The sequence below is a fragment of the Pan paniscus genome, chromosome 23 (genome assembly GCF_029289425.2).
Source record: "Pan paniscus chromosome 23, NHGRI_mPanPan1-v2.0_pri, whole genome shotgun sequence".
Classification (NCBI taxonomy): Eukaryota; Metazoa; Chordata; class Mammalia; order Primates; family Hominidae; genus Pan; species Pan paniscus.
In genome coordinates this window covers 40,363,489-40,390,765 of record NC_085927.1, presented here as the reverse complement: position 1 = coordinate 40,390,765, position 27,277 = coordinate 40,363,489, and the positions used below count along the sequence as shown (strand labels likewise).

Below are 27,277 nucleotides of genomic sequence, written 5' to 3'. Positions count from 1 at the left end.
CCAGCTGGGCCAATCAGAAGGCAAGCTGGGCGTGGCCCCCTGGGAAAGCTCACGCTAGAGAGCCGAGGAGGATTTCTGCGCATGCGCCCTACCTATTGGTGTGAAACGGCTGCCGGGTCCCTGAGGCCGTCTGAGTTTGGGCCTCTTGAGTGAGAGGCAGCGAGGAGTCTAGCGGTGGGCATTGAATTTCATTCCCTGCGCACTGAACGTTGCTTTATTCATTGGTTAATTTTCCTAACAGCGTTGTAAACCCAGGCCGGGATGTCCTGAGCGTTCTGGCAGAGGCCCGTGCAGCCTCGGCCCCTTCCGGTCCGCGCTAGCCTGGCCTTTGCCCTGAGCTCCCTCAGCTTCGCAAGATGAGCTTCCCAGACGGGGCCGGGGCCTGGCTCTGAGGGAAAGGCGTTCCCGCCAGGTCTGGGGCCGCCTTCCCATGTTCTCTGCAGCCCAGCACCTGTGGTTCGTTGGCGGGGCTCGTGGGATTGGGGTAAGGGCTGTGGTTTCGAGGCCGTCTGTGGCCGCCCCCAGCCCCTAGTCTACGAAACGCCGGCCCCGCCTTTGGGCGGCCTCCTGCCTGGGGGGCCTCCAGGCCTGGCTACGCCGACCGGCACCTGAACTCCCTGCACGCGTTGCATGCCTCCCACAGAGATGGGACCGCTTAGTAAGACCTTGCTCAGGTCAGTCAGGAAGCGGGTTGGCGGGCACCGCGGGACACTCAGACTGGCAAACACCCTCTCCGAGTGCTGCTCTCTTGATCCCACTTAGCATTTTTGTCTCAGGGTTGCTCACATGGAGGACTGCTTGGTGAGAGGCCGGTAGCACTGAAAAGGGCACTGGACGATCTGCTTTTAGCATTCACTCCCACCCCCAACCTCCCTGGCCCTCCCTGCAGCTGCGATCCCTGTGGGTCATTTCCCTGGCGCTTTGTTTGCATGGAGAACAGCGGGTGGGTACCCGAAGTCCCAGGAAGCTCTGAGTCACTGACAATCATTAGTAATCAAAGAGGCAGGCCGTGTGGCCCAGGAGTTGCCAAAGTCTCAAAGTGAGGGAGAGGCCAGCCTGTCTACAGAGTGGGAAGATGTGTGCTGACTCAGGCCACCTCCTGAGACCTGGGAAAAGCCAAAAGCTACCCCAGCCTCAGTGCTAAAATGTTTGGAAGAGTTTCTGATCCCCACCGTAACTCTAGCAACCAGCTACCCTCCTACTCCTCATTGCGATCTAAACTTGCGTGTTCATTTAGGAGCAAGTTTCTCCCCGGCAGCTGACTTCCCTGAAGTGTTAAGTCCCAATCTTTCACCCTTTTCTAATTTTTTTCCCTGCTGCCACCCTGTGGTACATGCCCCCCCCCCCCAGCTTCGCTGTCCCTGGACAGGTGAAGTTGGCACAGTTTACAGGACAGACAGATCCTATCACGATGGCCAGTCAGCTCCTGGGGACTCCTTAGGTATTTGATAGACACGGAGACCCACTGCAGTCGCTCTTCCTCTGCCTAACTGAAATGAAAGCTCCTGAGGTCTGTCCTCCAGCCCAGTTTCTTTGGGCTTCAGGGTTGTGCGAAAATGACTGCTACAAGGGGTAGAAATTGACAGGGAGACACTGAGGGGGCCAGGCCTGCTGTAGGAGAAGGTGTTATTTCGGGGTGCCTGCCCCCAGCTGTTTCATCTTCTCTTCTGAGGCTTTGTCTGGAAGCAGGACCTCCACAGTGAAATTGACCTTCTTGGCATGAATGAAGCTGTAGGTGTTGTCAAACCGCAGGACATCTGAGGGAAGGCAGAAACCAGACAGACATTCAGGCAGTTCTGGCAAAGGGCTTGGGGACAGTGATTTTTGTTGATGTTTAGTGACTGAGCAAGGCAGTGTGGCAGGTCATGGGGATGAAGGTAGCCTAGGTAATGATCCTTGACCTTCTGAAACTTAATCTAGCGGGGTTGACAAGACATTCATGGAGAGAAAAAAATAGGCAGAACATGCCAAGTGCCAGATGAGTGACAGAGACCATCTCGTCTGTACCAGCTTGGAAGAAGAGGGCCTGGTAGACTGAAATCATGTGAAACGCTTTTTAAAGGAGTTAGAGCTTGAACTGGACTTTGAAAGGAGGGAGGAGAATTAGCAGCAGCAGTAGCAGTTGTAATAATAACAATAATAGCTGTGTGTCGCAGCACTGGGTTGGTAATCTATATGTTATCTCACTCTTTCCCCCAACTCTACGAGTTCAGCAGTAGTCCTGTTTTATAGCTGATAAAAAGGAGGTGGTGTGACTCTGGTGACACACAGTGAGGAAATGACAGAGCTGGAGTTTCCGTCTGTTCCACATTGCTGCATTTGTTCTGCCTGACTTGGACCCTGGAAAACCTGGCCCTGTTCAATTTCTGACAAAAGGTAAAATGTGCAAACTTTCTGAACCAGGAATTTATCCTGCAAAAAGGTAAATGGACAGAGATGCTCGTTGCATCCCTATTTGTAATAATAAGAGATTGGGAAAACTCAAATGTTCATCAAAGGAGAATTGCTTCAACAATTTTATATTGTAATCCATGTGATAGAATACTGATATATTTTTTAAAAAAGAGGTTAGCTCCACAGAAGTGACAGGAAACTGTCCACAATGTGTCCTGAGGCCAAAACAAGTTGCAGAACAGTATGTAAACAGTTTGTAACATTTTTGTAACTACATAGGTAAAAATACTTTTGGCTTTACTTCTTTGTCTGCTTAGACTCCCAGATTCTCTGATGATACCACTCTGGTGCTTGTCCTAATGGGAAAGTTTCCTCAAATCCTGCGATGAGTTTGACAGTTTCAAAATTCCTTCAAACATACAGTGAATGACAGACAATTCCTGTGAATATATGTGTGTGTGTGTGTGTGTGTGTGTGTGTGTGTATGTCTGTATGTCCTGTTTTCTATTTATTTATTTAAGATAACCTGATTGTCATTCTCGCGCAGGGGCCATGCTAATCTCTGTATTGTTTCAATTTTAGTGTATGTGCTGACAAAGCGAGCACTGTATGCCCTGTTTATTATGGAAACATGTAATGCTTCTAGATGGAAGATATTTGATAGGATAATAGACATTAGCAGTGGTTTCCTCTGGAAAGAGAAAATGGGCATGCACTTGGCAGAGAAAGCTTCCACACTTTGGCAGAGGAACAGGCTGCTTTTAATCTAACCCTGTTTCTTTGAGAAGTTGTTCCATTTCAGCCAAACACCCCTTCAGGAGAACTGAATGTGAAAACAAAAATACTAGTTCTGCCCCATCCCTACCCCGGTCTTCTCTCACTGTTCTCAGCAAGAAAAAAAATATCCTGTATTTAATCCTAAGACTTAACCTTTTCCTGACCCTGGACAAAATGCATAGTTTAGACAAAGGGTAGACACACCACCCACTCTTTCCTCATGGTGTAAGGTGTTAGTCATCTATTTTTCCCCTGTACTAGAGGTCTTTCAGAGCCAATAGTCCCTCTGGCAAGAGTGAAGCTTCATCTCTGCCCTGGATGATAGAGCCTTAGCAACCAGAATCAGCCATGCTGGAGGAGAGGTCCTTTGCATTCGTTGCACCAAGTACTAGGTCGATAATGGCCCTGCCTAGCAAGATACTTGGCCTCAGAAACAAGAAAGGGGTTGATCAGAGAACCACAGGCCAGAGGGAAGTGGAGTCATTGCAGCTCCAGAGTCTGCATGGTTCATTTTGACACTAATCATAGACTCACAGAGCCCCCAGACACCCTCCAGGATAAGGCTCCTTAAATTTAGTTGGGTAACTGACCCCCTTGAGAATCTGATGAAAGCACACAATTTGGCTGGGCGTGGTGGCTCACGCCTGTAATCCCAGCACTTTGGGAGGCTGAGGCGGGTGGATCACCTGAGGCCGGGAGTTCAAGACCAGCCTAACGAACATGGAGAAACCCCATCTCTACCAAAAATACAAAATTAGCCAGGCGTGGTGGCCCATGCCTGTAATCCCAGCTACTCGGGAGGCTGAGGCAGGAGAATCACTTGAACCTGGGAGGCGAAGGTTGCAGTGAGTCGAGATCGAGCCATTACATTCCATCCTGGGCAACAAGAGCAAAACTCTGTCTCAAAAAAAAAAAAAAAAAAAAAGAAAGAAAAGAAAAAAAAGCACATAATTTTAGATTTCCTGGAGCCCACTGTAGAACCTCTGGGGCCATGGTTCCCAATGGGAAAGGTACAACCTTACCCTCTCATTCATGTATTAAAAAAATATATATTCTAAATTAGTTCCCTTTTATATCTCTTTTCTATTACCATAGGAGATTATATTGATTTTTAAATTACGTGTGTAGGTAGGATGGGTTATATTATTGGGATATAATATTCAGAATTTCTGTATTTTGAATTTCACTTCAGAATAGTAAAGGGGACATTTTAGACACTATTTGCTGTAAAGAGGAAGTGTTTGGTCTTTACGATTTAGAACCACTGCTCCGGGGGACCCCACATTAAGATCTGCTCTGGTCTACTCCTCTCTCTTTGTTGTTGTTGTTGTTTTGAGACAGAGTCTCTCTCTGTCACCCAGGTTGGAGTGCAGTGGTGCAATCTTGGCTTACTGCAACCTCCGCCTCCTGGGTTCAAGCAATTCTCATGCCAAGTAGCTGGGATTACCAGCATGCGCCACCACACTCAGCTTATTTTTGTATTTTTTAGTAGAGACGGGGTTTTGCCATGTTGGCCAGGCTGGTCTCGAACTGTTGGCCTCGAGTGATCCACCCACCTTGACCTCCCAAAATGCTGGCATTACAGGCATGAGCCACCACGCCCGGCCATCACTTCTGTCATTTTAAGGAGAAAGAAAACCAAACCTAATAGAGACACTTGCTGAAAACACTGGGAGAGTCATTGGCAAAGCTGGACTCAGAAACCAGGCCTCCTGGTGCCTGGCTGGGCTCTTTTCACCACAGCACTGCTGACCCTTTCTACAGTGTTTCCAGTCTTCTGACCACATTGTGCACTTCTAGTGGACAAAGTCCAGATCTTTCTTTGGGAATCTTTTCATTCCTAGTTGAGTATTCTGTACTCAGTAGGCCCTTGGTAAATATTAGGTGAGAAAACAAAAGCGAAATCAATTCAAACTTTGGTTCTCCTCCTTGGTAATTTAGTGCACTGGGATAAGGACCAGAGAAGCCTGAGGAAGGTTAATGTGCTCTTGCCATTGGAGGCTGGCACAGTTTTAATTTCTCCACTGGATGACTGTTCTGCTTTCCAGGGGTCTCCTGGTTCTCCAAGGGCATTGCCCTCCCGCAGATGAGCTTGCAAGCTAATACTGGGTTCTCTCTGGGCTCACATCTAACCTTAGCTGTGGCACCAGGTAACAGCTGATTCCAAATTCATTGTCTTTGTACCTGGGAAGGGGGAATGGATCCTGTGGCCTGCCTCTGCTCCTCTTGGGAATGGGCAAGGAGCAGATCCCAGACAAGACCCTGCAGGCAGGTAAAGGTTCTGGTTGGGAATGTATCCAGAAGGAGCTAAAATAAATTTGGGGGTTTGCAAGCCCAAGCCTGATTATGTTAAAAGGTTCATGTTCCCTTCTTGGGCAGTGTCCTTCAGATACTAAAGAGAAGATAGAGGGGTAATGGGCAGATGCTGGAAAATGGTTTGGGGCTCTCTCCTACTGGCTCTGTGACCTTGGGTCAATTACTTCCCCGGTCTGGGATTCCACACTCTCTGACACATCCAGGACAGTCAATGGCCAAGAGGTTCTGGATCAGGACTCTAGGATTCTCTGATGTCTTCTGTCTTGATGTCTACACAAGCTACTTTATGGGAGAACATCCCTTCTCTATGCCCCAGCTTCCCCATCCATTAAAAAAATAATTCAAGGCTGGGCATGGTGGCTCATGCTGGTAATCTCAGCACTTTGGGAGGCCAAGGCAGGAGGGTCGCTTGAACCCAGGAGTTCGAGACCAGCCTGGGCAACACAGCGATACCTCGTCTCTACTAAAAACAAAGAAACAGACAAAAAAATTCAAGCTTATATGTATTAAGTGCTTTCTCCTCTGTGGGTGACATTGTCTGGGCTGGTGCTAAGCCTTGTTCTTGCTGAAGCACACAGTATATACCTTCTCCCCCAGGACCCGGCTGCTCACTAATAAGAATATTCTGCCTCCCCCAGGAGCTATATGGTACCACAGAGCATCTGTGAGGAGGGGGCAGTGGAGATGAAGGGTGCCTGGGATGTGAGGAAGGAGGCAAAATCTCAGGTTGGGTGACCATGTAGACAAGCAGAGAGGCCAAGACATCTGTGAGGCTAGTTCAGATCTCCTGGTAGTGCTGGTATTACCGTAGAAATGGGGCACAGGGCTTCTCCCATCTCCCGGCATTGTCTGCAGGATGGCCCTTCTCCCACAGGCCTTGTCCTAACAATAATAGTGGTGACTGCAGTGCATTGAGTGCTTGCTCTATGCCAGGCATTATGCTAAGCGCCTCACAGAACTTATCACATCAAATCATCAGGTATCCCTGTGAGATAACCCCAGTGTAGCAGTCCGGAAACCAAAGCTTAGGTTTTGTCACTTGCCAAAGGCCATGGAGCTAGCCTTTAGTCAAGTCCAGCTCAGCTCTGATGATAAAGCCTTTGCTCTGATTGATTTTCCATTGGCTCTGACAAAAAGAAACTGGAGATTTGATTGTGGGTGTTGAGGGGGGTGTAGGTATGGTTTTTCTGCTTATAAATGTAATATTAATACGTAGTCATCATAAAATATATTTGCAGAAATACTGTAAAAATGAAAGCCCTCCATAAACATCCTATCATCCCAGAGATAACCACTGTTAGAGTTAGCATAAATTTCCCCAGAGTTCTTTTCTGTGTACACACTTCCTTAACCAAAGTGAGTACATACCATACATGCTGTGTTTCATGCTTATTTGTTTAACATGTCCCAGACAGTTTACATGTCAGTTTATTCTCTTTAACTTTGTATGGATGGACTGTAATTTACTTAACAGACCTTATCATGGTCATATGGTTTACTGCCAGTTTCCCAGGCTACCGGGAATATCCTTGTTCCTGTATCTTTGAGTATTTGTGTATTTCTGTAGGATAAATTTTCACAAGTAGAATTGCTGAGTCAAGGGGAATTTTAATGGTATTACAAAGTTAAGAGAGATTAAGCACCCTTTCCAATGTCTGTTTCCCATTCTTATATTCTTGTGTAAACTGCCTGCTCATAGTCTGTGTCCATTCTTTGGTCAGCTGGGAGATGAGTGAAACTCAGGGGTGAAGGCTGGACTTTTGAGCACTCTGCTTACCTTGTAATCCCATGCCCACCCAGCCAGTTCTATCTCTGTGACCTCTGGGAAGGAGCATCCCCAAGAAATATCTGTCCAGTCACAGACCCAGTTAGACCTGGACCAGAAAGCAGACGTGTTGAACCCCTGTGATCGCCTAGGACTGTGACTCACCCATACCTAGGAGTATGAGATCAAAGTCCCACCCTGCTGTTAACCAGTTGGGTCACCATAAACAAGTCTCCAAGCCTAGATTTCTTCACCTATACAAGGAGAGGATTGAACTGATGGCATTCCACTTCTAGTTCTAACACTCAGAGCCAAAAATCCATGGAGGAAGAGGAACCTCACAGGCAGAAAGCTGGACATGGGGCTTCAAGGCATTGCCAAGGCAGAGATACTTACAGATGCCAGGATCACTGCAGGTGAGGGTCCCATCTTCAGGGACCAGGTGGGAGTTGTACCTCTGGTTGGGCAGCACCTCTGTCATCTCCCCTGCCCGCTGCCTCTCTCCCATCTTGGTCTTCAGGAAAATCCCAAAACCAACATCCGCTCCATCTGACATAAACTGCCACCTGCAGGGGACATCACCAATTGAGACATAATTCTGTCTGTGTGTGCCCTCTCTGGGGTCCTGGCACCAGGGCTTCTCCTATTCCAGCCCACCTATCAGGACCTATAGATGAAAGCTCGGGTCTCCTGGAAGGGCCCAGGCCCCTACCTGAGGACACAGCCAGGGAAGAGGATCTCATACTCCACTTGGTGGGAGGAGCCACGGGAAATCTGCACGCTGTGTTCATACTGCTGTTTCACCTGGTCTCGCACATAATACTTCTTGGGGATGTCACCCCCATAGTTGATCTAGAAGCATGGCATGGAGTGAACTGGAATATGCATTTGAGCCAGGCATCCCTGTTCACCTCTAGCCTCTGGCGGCTCATACCTTGGATTTGCACTTGGGGTTTCCATCAGGGTCAGTCATGGTGCCCCCATACTCCACAGGCACCTGGTCAGGGCTGATATGTTTCAGTAAAACCTCCTTCCAATTTGCTGGCAGGAGAGGGAAGGAAGGATAAAGATGTATCTCAACACTAGGTAAGATTTCGCCATAACCCTAGTGGTCTACACTAAAGAGGCAGAAAAAACCCATCCATTGCACCCCACAACACCCCGCCTCAAATTCCTGCATTAGAAGCACACAGTGCATGCATAGTACTGCAGGGGGTTCAGCAGGAGCCAGAGGATGGCTCTGCCCCAGGCCAGAAATCGAGACCCTGGTTCCTGTCCTCGTTGTGTCTGAACAGCTAAGTGACATTCTTGCCCTGCCTGGTTATGGTGGGAGTGAAATGAACTAAGTACTTGAGAAGGCTTTTCTGTTTGAGACAGAGTCTCACCCTGTTGCCTAGGCTAGAGTACAGTGGCGCAATCTTGGATCACTGCAACCTCCGCCTCCCGGGTTCAAGTGATTCTTCCGCCTCAGCCTCCTGAGTAGCTGGGACAACAGGCGCCCGACACCACACCCGGCTAATTTTTTGTATTTTTAGTAGAGATAGGGTTTCACCATGTTGGCCAGGCTGGTCTCGAACTCCTGACCTCAGATGATCCACCCACCTCGGCCTCCCAAAGTGCTGGGATTACAGGCATGAGCCACTGCGCCCGGCTGAGAGGGCTTTTTAAACCATAAAGTGCCTTATACACGTTAAGAGTATGTTATTACACCACGGAGGTGATACATTGAAGTACAGCAGGAGAGGGGACAAAGAAAGGGTAGAAGGACATTCCATGCAGAGGAAACAGCACGTGTGGCGGGCAGGAAGGCCTGAATGCACATACCCTGTCCTGATTAGACTGAACATTGTGAGGGCAGAACTATGTGTCTTTCCCCCACCTTCCCGTACAGCTAAGTCGTGACTTAATAAGTAAATGCATCTCTGTAGAGTCACCCCTTAAATGGATTCTTGGCTTTACCCCAGCCACCATTTCACTTCTGCTCCCATTGTTTTCAGCTGTTGAGCCACCAGTAATTTGGCTCTTTTTTTTTTTTTTTTAATACCCGAGCTCCTTCCTGTCTAGGAGAGTTTGACTCTAGCACAGCCAATGCTAAGAACCACTTCACCAATCCAAATTCACAAATATCAGCCAGGTACAATATTTTGATACTAAAACCTGCCTATGCCTACTATATAGAGCATATATAGGCAGCAGCTCCAGGCCCTGGGGTACAAGCCAGTGTCATGCTGGCTGGAGACCCGCAGAAACTGTCCAGAGTCTGCCAGCCCTCAGATTTTTAGGGACCAAAGACCGTGCAACTCCTGGGAACACAGTGTCTGTGGTCTTGGGGTGATTTAATCTGCACTGCTAAGCTCCAGTGACCAGCCCGAGTGAATCTCCCCCCTCTGTTGAAGATTCTGTATCTTCCCAGCCTGAGGCAGGTTTGGTTGAAAGAGTTTTAGGTGTGGGTAGGGGAACAGACTGAACCTCCTACACAGCTCTGCTGCCAGGAAACCAAACCGTCTCATGCCCATGGTGGGTGGTAGCAGCAGAAAAAACAAAAATCATAAAAACCTCTTGCTCAGCTTTTATAGTTCTTCCCCCAGTCCAGCTGGAGAGTTGCGATAAGGCCAGGAGGATTCTTCCCATCTTACAGAGAGAATAACTGAGGCAACAAAAAGCAGAGAGCTGGCTGGGTGCAGTGGCTCATGCCTGTAATCCCAGTGATTTGGGAGGCTGAGGCAGGAGGATTGCTTGATCCCAGGAGTTCAAGATCAACCTGGGCAACATAGTGAGCTCCCGTCTCTACCAAAAATAAAAATTTAGGTGGGTGTGCTGGCTGTAGTCCCAGCTGCTCAGGAGACTGAGGTGGGATGATCATTTGAGCCCAGGAGGTTGAGGCTGCAGTAAGCCGTGATCACGCCACTGTACTCCAGCCTGAGCAACAGCAAGCCTCCCTCAAAAAAGAAAAAAGAATGCTTTTGTGGGGACCTAAATTTAAAAAAGAAAAAAAAAACAACAACAGAGCTTGAGCTTGTTGCTGCCAGAGCTAAGTCTGGAACCCAGAAGTCCTACACTTCCCTGACGAGTTCACTTCACTCCCCGGGTCTCACTAGCATACATTTGGAAAATCTCCACTTCTGATGTGTCACCAAAAGATGAACATTGTGAAGCCTTCAGAATCCCTCTTACCTACCCCCAAAGTTCAGTGCCGTAGGTGGCATTCACCCTTTCATGAGTCTGTCCCAATATACCTTTTTGTTTTGTTTTTGAAACGGTGTCTCACTATGTTTCCCAGGCTGGTCTCAAACTCTTGTGCTCAAGTGGTCCTCCTGCCTCAGCCTCCCGAGTAGCTGGGATTACAGGTGTGAGCCACCACACCTGGATGCCCAATCTACCTTTCTAGCCTTTTCTCCCTCCACGCCACTTCAGCAAAACTGAACTCCTGCCTGTCCCTGGCTGGCTTGATGCCTGTGTGTCCTCTTTGCTGGGTTTTGGGTCACACTTTTCCTTGTACCCTGATGTTGCCCCTACTTCCCTGCATATCCATTCCCTGTTGACTTGCTTCTCTGCCAACCTCATTAATCACTTCTCAGTCTCCCTGCTGGGTTCGCTTTCTCTGCCTGCTCTTGAGCTCGGATGTTCCCCAGGGTTCTGCCTCTGTTCCTCCGTAGGCAGTCTTACATACTGACAAGGTTTTAGCTGCTGCTGTTATTTGATAACTCCCAAATCTCCAGACCAGAGTTTTCTCCTAAGCTTCAAACTCAGGTATTCCCAACATTTTTATATCTCACAGACTCCTCAAGCTCAACTTCAAGCTTTTTTGTTTTCCCCCGTTGAACTAATGCGTCACCATCTCTCAGTCACCTCTGCCAGACACCAGGAGCTCATTCTAGCTTTCTCCCTTACTTCCTACATCTAGTCAATTGAGTTCTGCTGTTTTACTTTCTATATAAGTTTTTGTTTGTTTGTTTGTTTGTTTGTTTGTTTGTTTTGAGACAGGGTTTTGCTCTGTTGCCCAGGCTGGAGTGCAGTGGCACCCATCACGACTCACCGCAGCCTCGAACTCCTGGGCTAAGCGATCCTCCCACCTCACCCTCCCATGTAGCTGGGACTACAGGCACACACCACCAAACCTGGCTAATTTTTGTATTTTTTGTAGAGATGGAGTTTCACCATGTTGTCCAGGCTGATCTGGAATTCCTGGGCTCAAGCGATCCACCCACTTGGGCCTCCCAAACACTCACAAAGTGTTTGGGATTATGGGCCTGAGCCACTGCGCCTGGCCCTAAATAATTCTTAAATCCATCCTCTCCTCTCTATCCCTGTTGCCAATTCCCCGATTCAGGCTTGCAACACGTCTTGCATGGACTGTGACAACATTGTGCCGAGATTGCACCACTGCACTCCAGCCTAGGCAACAGAGACTCTGTCTCAAAAAAAAAAGGGGGTCCCTTGAAGGTCTTTTGGCCTCTCTGGGAAGGCAGATACAAACAAATCTATAGCTTCCCTAGTAGCTGGTATGTGCCACTATGCACAGCTAATTTTTTACTTTTTTTTGTAGAGACAGAGGCTCGTGCAAACTGGTAGCCTTCGCAATCTTGCTAGTACTGTGTCTCGGTTTAAAATTTGTGGTACTCCCCTGCTGAAAACTCTGATTCCCAGTGGCCTGTAGAGTCATATCCCAGCTTTTCAACCTAGTGCCCTGGATTCTCTGGGGCCTGACTCCTGGTTCCCTCTCCAGCCTCATACCTTGCCACACCCTGCCTCACATTCTATAACAGCTGCCTCTGCCATGCTATGTAAGGTCTTTGTTCAATGCTCTTCTTTCTGCCAAGCAGCTTCCTGCCTTGCTCCATCTGGCAGACTCTTACTCATTCCATAGCACGCAGCTTAGGTAGGCATCACCCCCTTCCTAGCTCAGGTGGAGTGGGTGCTCCCGCTGAGTGCTCCCATGCACTTTGTGGTTTCCCCTTCTGTACATTTACCACAGCATACGGATAGATTTGTTTGTGTCTGCTTTCCCAGAGAGGCCAAAAGACCTTCAAGGGACCCCCCCCGTTTTTTGTTTTTTTTTTTTTTTTGAGACGGAGACTGTTGCCCAGGCTGGAGTGCAGTGGTGCAATCTCGGCTCACTGCAACCCTCCACCTCCTGGGTTCAAGCGATTCTCCTGCCTCAGCCTCCCAAGTAGCTGGGATTACAGGTGCACACCACGACGCCTGGCTAATTTTTCTATTTTTAGCAGAGATGGGGTTTCACCATGTTGGCCAGGCTGGTCTCGAACTCCTGAGCTCAAGCGATCCACCTACCTCGGCCTCCCAAAGTGCTGGGATTACAGGCATGAGCCACCGTGCCCAGCCAGGACTCTGTCTTATTCATCTTTGTAGTCTTGGCAGTAGCTCGGGCCTGGCACATACTATGTGCTTGTCAAATGAAGCTGCTCCTAGTTTTCCCCAACTGAAAGCAACCTTGCTCCTGCAACTTCTATGGCACCCTCTCTATGACTAGTCTACTGTCTTTTCTAGTTTATATCATAGCTTTCTCTCTCTAGGTCTTTTTTTAAAAAACAAGGTCTTGCTCTGTTGCCCAGGCTGCAGTGCAGTGGCATGATCATAGCTAACTGCAGCCTTGAACTCCTGGGCTCAAGGGATCTTCCTGCCTAAGCCTCCAAATAGCTAAGACTACAAGTGCATGCCATTATGCCCAGCTATTTTTTATTTTTTAGTAAAGACAGGGTCTCGCTTTGTTGCCCAGGCTGGTCTTGAGCTCCTGGCCTCAAGTGATCCTTTCACCTGAGCCTCCCAGTGTTGGGATTACAGGCATGAGCCACTGCACCCAGCCTCTCTTTCTAGGTCTTCTGTCTCCTGTTATACTGTAAGTTCCTTGAGGGCAAGGACTGGAGTCTCATTCATCTTTGAATCTACAATAATGGACCCAGTGCTTGCTTCTAGAGTGTCTGAGAGAAAGAGTTCTTAGGAAAACAGAAGAAGGCACTAGCTCCACCCCAGCTTGCTCCTGGGTCCCACTGCTCCCAAACTAGCAGAGGGAGCTTTCACCCTGGTGGCTACGGCCACACCCCTAAAGCTGGACCGGATTTAGGCTACAGACCCTCCTTTGGAGTTGAGAACAGTCTGGACCACTTACCTCCCAGGACCATGATCTTCTTACGAGTGTCCTCACTCAGGAAGGGTTTGATGAGGTTATAGGCCACAGGAAACAGTTTGGGGGCTGGAACAGAGACCAGATAATGTGAGGCTGGGAGCAGTGCCCAGTCTGTCCCTAACAGCGTCCTCTGCAGCACCTGCTACCCTCCTGCCAGCCCATGCTGGGCCACATGTTCCCCAGGGCTCTGGAGCCCACATAGGCAGCCCAGGGTGTGCAGCTCAGCATGGGCATCTTTGAGGTCCAGGCTTCCCATCTTTACAGTGGATGTAATCAAATGGTCTCTTCCTATCTCATCAGGCTGGGTGGCTCAAAGGAGATTATAAATACTGAAAGCTCTGTGAGTTGTAAAGTAGTCTGCGTATGTGAAGGGCAGTCTTCTTTTTATTTTATTTTTTTGAGACAGAGTCTTGCTCTGTCACCCAGGCTGGAGTGCAGTGGCACAATCATAGCTCACTGCACCCTTTTACTCCTGGGCTCAAGCAGTGCTCTTGCCTCAGCCTCAGTGAGCTCTCAGCTCACTGCATCCTCCACCTCCCGGGTTCAAGTGATTTTTGTGCTTCAGCCACTTGAGTAGCTGGGACTACAGGTGTGGGCCACCACGCCCAGCTAATTTCCATATTTTTAGTAGAGATGGGGTTTTGCTATATTGGCCAGGCTGGTCTTGAACTCCTGGCCTCAAGTGATCTGCCCACCTCAGCCTCCCAAAGTGCTGGGATTACAGGAGAGAGCCACTGCACCTAGCCCTATTTTTATTTTTTTGAGATGGAGACTTGCTCCGTCGCCCAGGCTGGAGTGCAGTGGCACAATCATGGCTCACTGCAGCCTTAAACTCCTAGACTCAAGCAATGCTCTTGCCTCAGCCTTTTGAGAAACTGGAACTACAGGCATGCACCACCATACCCAGCTCATTTCCTTAACTTTTTTATAGAGATGAGGTCTTGCTGTGTTACCCAGGCTGGTCTCAAACTCCTGGGCTCAAGAGAGCCTCCTGCCTCGGCCTCCCAAAGTGCTGGGGTTACAGCCGTGAGCCAGCACACTAGCAGGGGCAGCAGTCTTCTGAACACGTCCTCAGACCCCCTCTTTTGGCTCACTGTTTGACCCTCCATCTGCCGCAGTCATGTTTTTGACCCCTCTTTTCCATCTGGCTTTATCACAAGAAATTCCCAACTTACCTTTAACAACAAAAAGACGCTTCAGTGTTTCGGGATAATTTTCCTCAAACATGCAGAGAAACTGTGGAAACAAAATCACTCTTGATTCCAGCAGGCTCAGAATCTGCCCCCATTGCCTCACCCATCCCACAGGACAGCCTAGGAGAGGGGCCTACTCCTCCTCCCCTTCCCTCTGTCCCCTTCCTCCCCACCCCTGCCCCTCACCTCTCCATAGGCCTCCACAGCAGGCTTCCAGAGATGCTTGAGGCCAAGCCCCTCGCAGTCATAAATTATGGTGACGGTCTCCACCTTCCTCCCCAACTGCAGGGAACAGAGAGCAGGAAGTCTTGTCAGGCTGTCCTACTTCAGAAGCCCACTCCAGTCCAGGCCAAATGATTGCACTGTGCATCCAGAGAGCAATCAGAGCTAGTTAGGGCCGGACCCAGAGTTTTCCAAACTGAGATAATCACCCCAGGCCAGAATTGTGGTCTAGGCGAGTCACTCTTCCTGCCTAGGTCTCTGTGTTCTTTTCCAGTACATGACTGGGTGGATCTAGATGACATCTGAGATGGCTTTGGTTCTGCAGTTTGGCCTGATGGCCTCCCCCTTCCTGAGTCACTGTGTGCTCTGTGCACGGTACCCGTAGAGCCACTTATGCCCGAGGACAGACGTTCTGTGCACCCTGAACCCTCAGGGTTGCATCCACATCTAACGCTTCCTGCATCCCCAGCTCCGCAGGGTCTCTGCGCACAGTAGGCTCTCTGTGAACATTTGTAGATGAGTGTGGGAATGTTCCTAGACTTTATGACATCATTTCACTGGATCTTTACAACTGCTGAGAGGAGGGCAGGAGGGAAGTGGCAGCTCCTGCTTGTTCTTCAGTCTTTTTCTCAGTAAGGGAATCAGCTATCCTTATTTTTTTTGACGCAGGGTCTAGCCCTGTTGCCCAAGCTGGAGTGCAGTGGTGCGATCACGGCTCACTGCAGCCTCGACTTCCCAAGTTCAAGTGATCCTCCCACCTCAGCCTCCCTAGTAGCTGGTATGTGCCACTATGCACAGCTAATTTTTTACTTTTTTTTGTAGAGACAGGCTCTTGCCATGTTGCCCAGGCTGATCTTGAACTCTTGGGCTCAATCTGCCCACCTCAGCCTCCCAAAGTGCTGGGATTACAGGCATGAGCCACCACACCCAGCCATCCTTATCTTTTTTAAATACAGAATTAGAGAAGCAAGAATCTGAGATCATTTGCACCAGTGGTACCCAAATACTTGCTCAAGGATGGGTTGGTCCACAATAAGATTTCACTGGGTCCCCATATAAATCAGAAAAATAACAATAGTGAGTTTTTTATGAAGCTAAATTTATTCAATTTAAAGGACTCCTCTTTTTTTTTTTTTTTTTTTTGAGATGGAGTCTCTGTCGCCCAGGCTGGAGTGCAGTGGCACGATCTTGGCTCACTGCAGCTTCCTAAAGGACTGCTTTTTCATCTGAGATTATTGCCATTCTTATAGTTTTGGGTGTTAATGATGGCAACAATAGATGGTCATTGTTTTAAAGTCCTTACATGGCAAAATAGATATTTGGGAATATTCTAAAACTTGGAAATGTCACTGGTCTAGGAAATCCCAAAGCCTGGGCCTTGGCCAGGTCCAGTGGCTCACACCTGTAATCCCAGCACTTTGGGAGTCCGAGGTGGGTGGATCACTTGAGGTCAGGAGTTCAAGACCAGCCTGGCCAACATGATGAAACCCCGTCTCTACTAAAAAAGTTTTAAAAATTAAAAAAAAAAAAAAAAAAAGGCTGGGCCTTGGACCTGAAGCTGTGCTTATATTCCTGTGTGACATCCCTGCTTCTGCTGGAATGCCTCTGCTGTGGTCAACTCATTTCTAGCCATGGTGGTCCACTCACCTTTGTGGTCTGGTGGGCACACTCCTGCAGAAGCAGCTCACACTCCCGCATCTTGGTCTTCAGCAGGTCCTGTTTGGAGGCTGAGAACAGCAGACCCTTGGCATCCAGAGGTCCAATTATGTCGTACCAGACTGGGCAGCCATCCAGGTCATAGCCACACATACCCCCTGACAGATACTGTTGGATCACCTGGGCAAAGACACAGAGGAGCCACCTGGTCAGCAGGCATCCATACCTTGCCTGGACCACAGGGCCTTACTCCAGGTTCATCAGTATCTTTCTCTACCTCCCTCCCCTGGGTACCAACAGATGCCCATTCTGGAGACCATCAGGGCTCAGTGGGCATTGTCAGACCTTTCCTCTAAGGATCCAAATCCAGTGGATCCAGGACCCAGGTTGTGGGTCTGAAAGGCCTAGCATAGGGATGAGGTGGGATAATTTGTGCTCACCTCTGGAGGCTGCCAGCTAATGATGTTGTCAATGTCCTTTTGCTTTCGGAACTCCACATGCTACAAAGATACAATGGGGAAATTTTTAAAAGGAGGGATGGACAGCCAGGCATGGTGGTTCACACCTGTAATCCCAGCACTTTGGGAGGCCAAGGCGGGTGGATCACTTGAGGCCAGGAGTTCAAGACCAGCCTGGCCAACATGGCAAAATCCCGTCCCTACTAAAAATAGAAAAATTAGCCAGCTGTGGTGGTGCATACCTGTAATCCCAGCTACTCAGGTGGCTGAGGCATGAAATCACTTGAACCCGGGAGGCGGAGGTTGCAGTGAGCTGAGATCGCGCCACTGCTGCACTCCAGCCTGGGTGACAGAGCGAGACTCTGTCTCCAAAAAGAAAAAAATAAAAAAGAAAACAAAAAGCAGGGATGGTGGGGGAGGTTTAATAGGCATGTAGCAATAAGCGACAGCGTGAATGGACCACCAGATCATAAGTGGTCACCAGAAGGCATTAGGCAGGAATGGAAAAGAAGGCCCTGCCTGTTTTAGAGGTCTTAGCAGAACAGATTATCATTCTTGGCTGGCCCAGAGCTATGAAAGCCTGTGTTGCCAGGGAAGGGAATGCAATTTGTCCCAGAGGGATAAGGCAACAGTGGTCGGCTAATACTCAAAGCCAAAAGCTGTGATTGGGATGGGAGGTGCGGCAAAAGAAGTCCACGCAAGGAGTGATTCTGATGGGGAGGAACTGAAGCAACAGCCAAATGTGTCTCACCTTCCGGAGCATGGCCTCCGACTTCTGCAGGTCGAAGCTTCTGGCTGTAACGGGGAAACAGTTCTGGTCAGGGTTAGGTTAGCAGGACTGGGTGTCCAAGGATGGGGAGATTCCCATATTCCCATGATAGGGCCAGTTCCTCTCAGTCATCTCTCCAGCTAACCCTCAGACCATCCTACAAGCAGAAGCTAACATGAGAGCCTTTACTGAGAACTTCTGGGGTACCACAGGCCCCAGGTTTGCGAGGAGAGCAGGTCAAAGTTCAGGGCAGCTGGGGTCAGCTATTGTAACTTCAGGGTCAAGAGAGCTTTACTCCAGTGGTTATAATCAACTTAAAGGTCTTCCCTCCTCTCAGTGAAAATGAACCCCGGATCCTCTTATCATTTGGCCTTCCCCCTTGCACAAAGTTTATCTCCTCCACAGTCTCACATCCAATCCTGAGACCTTGACACCACAGTTCAAAGATGAACATACCAGCCTGGGCAATACAGTGAGACCTCGTCTCTCCAAAAAAAAAAAAACAAACAAACAAAAAAAAACTAATTAGCTACAGGTGGTGGCATGCGCCTCTAGTCCCAGCTACTTGGGAGGCTGAGGTGGGAGGATTGCTGGAGCCTAGGAGGTGGAGGTTGCAGTGAGCTGAGATCTCGCTACTATACTCCAGCCTGGGTGACACAGCGAGATCCCATCCCAAGAAAAACAAAAAACAAAGATGAATATAGCTGCCCCTGTAATCTGTGGCAGAGCTGGCAGAACATCCCAGTGGGATAGAGGGGTTGATGAGCCTCCACCCAACCTTGTCATGTCCTCAAAGGGCCCACACATTCCCTAAAGCCACACAAAGGGCCTGCCTCCCAGGGCTCCTGACAAGTTTCAGAATTCAGTTTCACCTGGGTCACCTCTTTATGCATGATGCCCCAAAAGTTGTCCTGCTCAAGCTTGAACACAAAGACCTCACTGACCCCCAAGGCCACTTGCTCCCAGGTAGTCATAGCTGCAATTTGCACTCAGCTGATTGATACTGAGTTGAGATTCATTTCAGAGACACTCAGAGAGTAGGATTGCCTCCTTAGCCTCATGACAACACTTCCAAGACTGGAAAATTCTGTGCTTTCACTCTGCATCTCCCCTACCATCGTGCTGCCCATCCTTAGAGACTTTACGAAGCCCCACAGCTTGGTCTGAAGTCCATGCAAATAACTTCCCTTTGAGTGTTTTCCAATTTTCCAGAGCCCCCTCAGAGTGTGCTCTAAGAGCCACGCAGAGCCCCAAGTGTTGTCTAAGAACTCTCTTTTTCTTTTCTTTCTTTTTTTTTTTTTTTTGAGACAATTTCGCTCTTGTCATCCAGGCTGGAGTGTAATGGTGCAATCTCAGCTCACTGCAACCTCTGCCTCCCGGGTTCAAGCAATTCTCCTGCCTCAGCCTCCTGAGTAGCTGGGATTACAGGCACACACCACCACACCTGGCTAATTTTTGTATTTTTAGTAGAGATGGGGTTTCACCATGTTGGCCAGGCTGGTCTCAAACTCCTGACCTCAGGTGATCCACCCGCCTGGGCCTCCCAAAGTGCTGGGATTACAGGCATGAGACATTGTGCCCAGCCTAAGAACTTTCTTGGCAACAGGCGACACCCTTAACTCAGGTGGAGCTTATAGGCACTGAAACCCCCAAATCCTTTTCACCTGTGCCACTGCTAAGCCTCCATTGCATACGTGGAGAGGAGAGACCTTAGATCCTTCCCTATCAAATTTCCTCTTGTTACAGTCAACTTCAGTCCATCCTTCAAAGAGTTTTGAGATCCAGATTCAGATCAATTTTGCCATCTGACCTATGAACTGTCCCTCCCAGCTGTATGTCCTCTGTGGATTTGGCATCTAGATTTGCTGACAGCTGTGGAACCTGGGCCAGACAGGCTGCCCTCTGGACTGTCACCGGTCCCTTAACCATCGCTCTCTGGGAGTGCCGAGCACATTCCCTGACTCTGCTGTTATGAAAATCAGTCCCTTCTCCCGGGCCCATAGGCTCCCTCAAGAGATTTGACCAATGCCACACCCATCACAGGTGCCGGACACGTCCTGGCAGAACTGAATCCCACCCTTTTTTGTGTGCTGCCATGGCAGCATGGGACAGCTTTTAGAGGAATATCTTCTGGCTTTGCATCCCAGCTCTTCATTTCTCTGCTTGACCTTGGACAAGATACTGTGCATCTCTGACCAAATCATCTGATAAGATAGAAACACTTGGAAGATGCAAGGCACTGTCCTCTCGTGGTGGGGGAGTTGGGCCATGAAAATGAGAATCTTCCATAGGAAGGACACCACTATTGTGAGAAGAACCCTTATCTTCTTAGGGAACAGGAGTGGTGGCGAACCGTGAGCCCCTTATCTTGGGGAGGCTCTCCAGTTAACCCTTATCTGCCAAGGCCCAACATCCAGCATCTTCTGTGAGGGCTCTCCCAGAGTTGCCACCTGCTCCTGGCAGTACCACACCTGAGGCCTCCCCATGCCTGCTTGAGGCCTCTCCAGGCTCCTGCTGCCCTGGTCAGGGGCAACTCAAAGCATGGCTTGGGGCACTGCAAGAACCCAGCTCAGGAGCAGCTGTCTGGGTGGTGGTGGTTCATTCATTCCCTAGACCTGTAAAATGCAGAGACTCAGACCCGCTCTGCCTCCCTCCCAGGGCCTCCACCACTTCCTTGTTTTATCCTGCTCTCTGATCCTTCTTGCTGGGGTGCCCAGCTCAGCCTCAGTCAGGGGGAAGCAGAGGAGACTTGCGGACCTGCTCTCCATGCCTGGAAGCCAGCAGAAAACTGAAGCCCTCAGTGGAGAAAGGGAGAGAGAGGAGCCCCAAGCACACACCTAGGTTAGGGACAGACATTCTGCCGGTGTGTGACTTTTATGAAAAGTCTTTGTCAGATTGAAGGAGAGAAAGAGAAAAGGCTGTTTTTTTGTTTGTTTTGTTTTATTTTCTTTGAGACAGAATCTTGCTCTGTCGCCCAGGTTGGAATGCAGTGGTGCGATATAGCTCACTATAGTCTCAAACTACTGGATTAAGTGACTTCCCACCTCGGCCTACCGAGTAGCTGGGACTACAGGTGCATGCCACCACACCCAGCTAATTTTTTTTTTTTTAAGTAGAGGCAGGGTCTTGCTATATTGCCCAGGCTGGTCTTGAATTCCTGGGCTTAGGTGATCCTCCCACCTTGGCCTCCCAAAGTGCTGGGATTACAGGCATGAGCCACCATGCCAGGCCTTGGTTTTTTGTTGTTTTTTGGGTTTTGGGTTTTTTTTAGGGACAAAAAAAAAAAACCCAATTGAGATTCATATTAGGTTCTGACCAGGCCTGAGCTCCTGCCCAGGAAATGTGAGGCACAAATGAAATGCAGAGGAGACACTTCCTCTGTTGTAAGAGGCTGAGCTTGGCTTTAAGGAGCAGGGGTAGCTTCCTGGAAAGGATACTGGCCTGGAGTCTGGAGTCCTAGGTTTCTGCCCTGATTCTGCTTCGCATTAACTGTAACTTCAGGTAAGTCCCCTCCCCTCTCTGAGCCTGTTTTCTCATCTGGCAAATGAGAATGACCGACCACATTCTTTGAATGACCGCCACTGTGAGGGGGTAGGGTGTGCCTGAAGTATGAGGCTCCCCAGGAATCGGGAGACCAGCTGCCAGGACCCCTGGCTGGCCCCTGCCTCAGTAAGAGAGCTGTGTTGCTGTTCAGTGGCTCTCAGAAACCATGCTTCTCCCCCAACAGCAGCTCCCTAGTCTGCTGGATCGTTTTGCAACTGGCCCTTTAAGAAGGCTACTATCTTCCCACTCTCTCCACCCACCTGCTTCTAGCTGCAGCCCTTCAGCAAATGCTGGGCCAAAATTTCCTCCAGCCTGAACTGATTCCACTGCCGCCCCCACACTACCCCTCCACCATCTCTGGGCGGTGGACTGGGGTAGGGGGATGGGATGGAAGCTTTTTTGGGGAAAGGGGCAAGTGACACTTCCAGAGGCTCCTGGATGGATCTGCCCTCAGATGTTTACAAGCAGCCTCTCAGGAGCGTGCCAGCTCTATGAAATTTCTGGAAAGAAAAGGAAAATACATCTCTTCACCTGCCCCAAGACTCCTAGGGTGTGCATGTGCATGTGCATGTCTTTATGTGTCCATAAAGAAATAATAGGGCCAGTCACAATGGTGTGTACCTGTAGGCCAAGCTACTCGGGAGGCTGAGGTGGGAGGATCACTTGAGCCCAGGAGTTTGAGGCCAGCAAGACCCTGTTTCAAAAGTAAAAATAGGCCAAGGCGGATGGATCATGAGGTCAGGAATTCGAGACAAGGCTGGCCAACATAGTGAAACCCCGTCTCTACTAAAGATACAAAAAAAAAAATTAGCCGGGCGTGGTGGTGCATGCCTGTAATCCCAGCTACTTGGGAGGCTGAGGTAGGAGAATTGCTTGAAACTGGGAGGTGGAGGTTGCAGTGAGCCAAGATCGCACCATTGCAGTCCAGCCTGGGCGACAGAGTGAGACTCTGTCTCAAAAAAAATAATAAAAATAAAAATATAAAATAAAAATAACAGCCAGGTGTGGTGGCTCACGCCTGTAATCCTAGCACTTTGGGAGGCTGAGGTGGGCAGATCACCTGAGGTCAGAAGTTTGAGACCAGCCTGGCCAACATGGTGAAACCCTTAGCCGGTGTGGTGGTGGGAGCCTATAATCCCAGCTACTCAGGAGGCTGAGGCAGAAGAATTGCTTGAACCTGGGAGGTGGAGGTGGCAGTGAGCCGAGACTGCACCATTGCACTCCAGCCTGGGCAACAGAGCAAGACTCCATCTCTAAATAAATAAATAAATAAATCACTTGAGACCAGGAGTTCAAGGCAGCAGTGACCTACGATCATGCCCATTGCCTGGGCAGCAGAGTGAGACACTGTCTCAAAAAAAGAAATTAAAATTAAAATAATAGGGCATAATTTGTACTTTAATATTTTAGGATATGATTCTATACCACACTTTGGGAGGCCAAGGCAGGCAGATCACTTGAGGCCAGGAGTTCGAGACCAGCCTGGCCAACGTGAAACCTAGGTCTCTACTAAAAAGAAAAAAAAAAAGGTAACCTTCTTTTTTTTTTTTTTTTTTTTTTTTTTTTTGAGACGGAGTCTCCCTGTGTCACCCAGGCTGGAGTGCAGTGGCGAAATCTCAGCTCACTGCAACCTCCACCTCCCGGGTTCAAGCGACCCTCCCACCTCAGCCTCCTGAGTAGCTGGGATTACAGGTGCCCGCCACCACGCCCGGCTAATTTTTGTATTTTTTAGTAGAGGTGGAGTTTCACCATGTCAGCCAGGCTGGTCTCGAAGTCCTGGCCTCAAGTGATCTGCCCGCCTAGCCTCCCAAACTGCTGGGATTACAGGCGTGAGCCACCGCACCTGGCCATAATAGAATTTTCTTTATTATTTCTATGTCTGTTAATAAAATTTCTATATAGAGGGGAAAAAAAGTGTCAGAAGAATCAGGGAGGGTGGCACATGACCTGAATCACAGGAAAGGAGAGGAGGGGAAGGAATGGAAACATCTCAGGGATTGGGGCACCAGGCTGAATTTGACCCTCATGCCAGTAGAAACGTGTGCATTTCAACACCACATGCAGAGTTCTGTCATGTCACATCTTGCAGCAGGCAGGTCTTGTCCTGCTCTTCCAGAGGAGGATCCTAGGGAAGTATTTACCCTGAACAAGGCACCACAGCCAGGCCGGGGAAGAGCTGGAACCAGGACCTGGGCTCTAGAGCCTGGTAGTGGTTTGAGGAGACTCTTGTCACTCTAGGTCAGGCTGTGCCCCTCAGGTTCCCCATGCACTCTGTCCCTCCCTCAAGTTGCCTAAACTGTGGTCTGCAGGGACCTGCCATCACACTAGGGCATAGCAGGGGCCAGGACTCTGGTTCTACACTTGGCTCTGCCTCCAACCCCCCACATGGCTGGGGCCTTTCTCACTTTTTCTTCAGCCAATTTCCCCAACTCCTTCAGCAGAGCAGATTTCTTGAGTAGATGGAAAAGGCTGTGGGCCAAGGGTCAGCCGACCTGGACTCTCCCCTTTTCTCTGCCTGCAGTTCGCTCACTGTGTGGCTTGGAACAAGTCACTTGACCTCTCTGAGCCTCAGTGTCTTTATCCACTAGGAGGGTTGAGTTTATGTCATTGCCAAGGGCCCTTTGGCGCTAAAGGTTGGACACTCTAGATGCCCCAATTGCCAAGGGCAGGGTTTTCAGAGGGTGCTATTCTGTTGCCCAGAACAAGCCCCTGCCCCAGCCTCCCGCAGCCCCTCTTCCCTCACCTCGGAGCCAACGCAGGAGAAAATAGTCATCTGGATTCGGCAGGGCCGGCAGCACATCCTGGACATTCTCCCGAAACTGTAGGGAGAGGCATCGGGGTGAGTGGTAGGGCCCGCCCTGACTGCTGCCCTCTGCCTAGGACTCTCCACTGAGATCTTTGCTGGACGCCTCTTTCTTTCTTTCTTTCTTTTTTTTTTTTGAGATAGAGTCTCGCACTGTCGCCCAGGCTGGAGTGCAGTGGGCGATCTCCACTCACTGTAAGCTCTGCCTCCCGGGTTCACACCATTCTCCTGACTCAGCCTCCCAAGTAGCTGGGACTACAGGGGCCTGCCAAGACGCCTGGCTATTTTTTGTATTTTTAGTAGAGACAGGGTTTCACCGTGTTAGCCAGGGTGGTCTTGATCTCCTGACCTCGTCCTGATCCGCCCATCTCGGTCTCCTAAAGTGCTGGGATTACAGGCATGAGCCCCCACGCCCGGCCAACTGGACCTCTCTTTAACATAGTTCAACTCTGCAGACACTCCCTGGGCACTCATGCTGCCTGGAGCACTGTCTTGTCAGGGGGTGCCAGGTTGCAGGGCAGGAAGTGGGAAGGGAGTGAGACACTGCCCCTGCCCCACAACAAGGGCTCCCACACACCAGTCTGGGGGCAGGCAGATGTGTTCCCAGCTAATCGTGATAGTAGGCACTCTGATACAGACTGCAGTAAAAGCTATCAGTTTACCAAGCATTTCCTGTCGCTCAGCGCTGATCTTGGCACCGTAGCTTATTTACTCCTCACTCACAACCCGTAGAAGTATTGTCCCCATTCTACAGATGAAGGAATTAAAGCTCAGAGAGGCTAAGTAACATGCCCAAGGTCAAACAGCTAGTCATCAGCAGAGTTGGGATGCAAACCCGGGTCTGTCTGAGTCCAGAGCACACACTCTTTCCACCATGGTCTTCTGCCCCATGGAAGGATGAGGAGTTTGCTGGGGAGCAGAGGGAAGAAAGAGGTGGTCTCACACGGCTTCCTATAAAACATGGCATTTGTGCTGGGCTTGAAGGACTTCAAAGGCAGCGGGGGAGGGAGGTGGGCAACTCAGGTGGAGGGAACAGTTCCAGTAGGGGAAGCCAGGAATCGGGAAAGTGCAGGTAGTGCCAAACAAAGGAGGTGGACAGTGACCTCAATGGACAGCCACACCTACCTCCAACCTCTCACTCCCTGGTAGGCGAACAGGCCCCCATATGCCCTCCCTGAGCCTCCTGCTCCCAGCCATTCACCTTTCCCTGACCACTGACCTAGAGGGCAGTCCCAAAGGAGACTAATGAGGACTGGCCACCTCTGCCCCTTGCCTAGGTCAGCCAGGGACTCAGACCATCCCACCCCACAAAGCAGCTCCCAGTGCACCAGGGAAACTGCTCCTCCAAACTGCAGGCATGAAGCTACCCCTCTCCAAGGACCCTAACCAGCCCCTGGTCTCCAGTTTAATCACCACCTAATCCCTTCTCTGCCTGACCTCTCCTGCGAGTCAGCAGTAAAATCTGAAGCCTCCCTGTCCAGCCTTCCTGGGATGGGGGAGGCCCAGCCTGGGACAAAGGCTTTATGGAGCTGGTGCCTCCCCACTGCTGCCAGTGGCAGGATACATCTGCCCCCAGCCCCACCTTTCCCAGCCATGGAAAACTCCCCAGCTGTGGAGCCTCCAAATCTTGGGGCCAGACCCTATCGGCTCTTGCCCAGAGAAGAGCCGACCTCCTCACTCCCCAGGGGTGACAGATAAGAGATTTAGTTCGTGAAGAGGAAGGTCCCGCCCTCAAACTGTTGCCCCCTCCTTGTCACAGATGCCAAGCCAAAGCCAGGCTCACCTTCTTGCCTTCTGAGGAGCATAAACCTTAAGTCCTGAGCCAGGCAGGGGTCTGGGATGCAAGATAGGGGACGGCTGGTCTCAGCTCAAACTAACACCAACCCAGTGCCTCATGGGGGTAGCCTGGAATTCACACATGGAGGTGTTCCCTTCAACATCATCTGGTCCAACCTCCTCATTCCATGGCATCGAGGAGCAAAGAGAAGGGCAGGGTTTTGCCCAAGGTCGCACAGCGGCTTGGTGCCGGGGCAGGAGCTATCCAAGTCTCCCAAGGAGCTATCCAGAGCCCTTTCCATCGTGCCACTGACCCTACAAGAAGAAAGCCTCCCGGAAATGGGAGGAAACTTGGGCCCCTGCCCCTGCCCCTGCCCCAGGGCCCGGCTGCCAGTCCCGAGGATGAATGTTGCCTTTGTGCCCTCAGCGGCCTCCGGGGACTCACAAGCAACCACTTCTCCCCAGGTGGCACCGCCACGGCTGCTCAGAGCTTGGGCGGGGGGTGGCCAAACTTCCTGGGACCTCGAGGGTGGCAAAGGGAGGAAGGAGCCATCCGCGGGCGCGGGCCAGGCTGGGACAGCCGCCTCTGTTCCCTCCGCCGCCCGCCACGGACCCTCGGCCCCCACCCAGCCCCGTCCCTTCTCGCTGCCGCAGGAGGGCGAGGGCCACAGCCCGAGGCGGGAGCCCGGGCCAGGGCTACAGCTCACCTTGGCCAATGCCTCCTTCTGCTTGGGGCTCAGATCGCCGACTCTGCCGCTCATCGTGGCTCAACCGCGGGGATGGGGTTTGGGGGCGGGAGGCGGCGGGTGCGGCAGCTGATGGAGCACAGACTCGTCCTCGCCGCCACCCGGAGTAAAGTCCCAGCCTTTTGCCCGGGCCGCGGAGCTGGCAGCCAAGCCCCGCCTCTTAAAGGATCCCGAGAGGCGGAGTAGGGAGCGATGCGCTGGGGCGCGGGAGGCTCTGACACGGGCCCCCTCCGCCCTCCTGAAGTCAGAGACCCAGGCAGGAGGCGAGCAAGTGTGCCCACTGGGACTGAGGCCAGTGGGCATCAGAAGGGCAGGGAGTCTCAGTTTTAGTTCCAAATTTATCCTTACCTCATTGTGTGACCTTGGGAGAGACACCTGAGCTCTCTGGGCCTCTGAACAAGGAGGGATTGAAAGGTGCTATCTAATGAGCTCTTCTAACCAGGCTCGCATAGTGCAGGACAGCACAGCATCCTGCACACAGGGATTGTTTTTGCATTTTTTTTTTTTTTTGAAACGGAGACTCGCTCTGTCACCCAGGCTGGAGTGCAGTGTCACGACCTCGGCTCACTGCAACCTCCGCCTCCTGGGTTCAAGCTATTCTCCTGCCTCGGCCTCCCAAGTAGCTGGGATTACAGGTGCACGCCACCATGCCAAGCTAATTTTTGTATTTTTAGTACAGATGGGGTTTCACCATGTTGGCCAGGCGGGTGTCGA

The 27,277-nt window shown here is 50.4% G+C and overlaps 1 protein-coding gene and 1 non-coding gene across 3 annotated transcripts; both read right to left on the bottom strand.

Annotated features, from left to right (window-relative positions):
* Nucleotides 1-196: 196 nt before the first annotated feature.
* On the bottom strand, nt 197-26,808 carry SEC14L2 (SEC14 like lipid binding 2). Of its 2 annotated transcripts, XM_003812018.7 has the most exons (12): nt 26,525-26,808; nt 23,982-24,057; nt 17,678-17,721; nt 16,909-16,968; nt 16,460-16,648; nt 14,777-14,872; nt 14,573-14,633; nt 13,380-13,463; nt 8,187-8,293; nt 7,965-8,104; nt 7,649-7,818; nt 197-1,757 (listed from the first exon to the last, which is right to left on the bottom strand). In XM_003812018.7, the coding sequence occupies exons 1-12, from the start codon at nt 26,576-26,578 to the stop codon at nt 1,627-1,629; spliced, it is 1,212 nt and encodes a 403-aa protein (XP_003812066.1). In that variant the 5' UTR covers nt 26,579-26,808; the 3' UTR covers nt 197-1,626. The 2 variants fall into 2 exon arrangements, with proteins under 2 accessions (XP_003812066.1, XP_008962660.1); XM_008964412.6 differs by lacking the exon at nt 23,982-24,057 and having other exon boundaries at nt 26,525-26,727.
* Nucleotides 2,897-3,000, bottom strand: LOC112438181 (U6 spliceosomal RNA). The gene has a single exon (XR_003026659.1). It is a non-coding gene; the product is annotated as a U6 spliceosomal RNA (small nuclear RNA).
* Nucleotides 26,809-27,277: the final 469 nt, after the last annotated feature.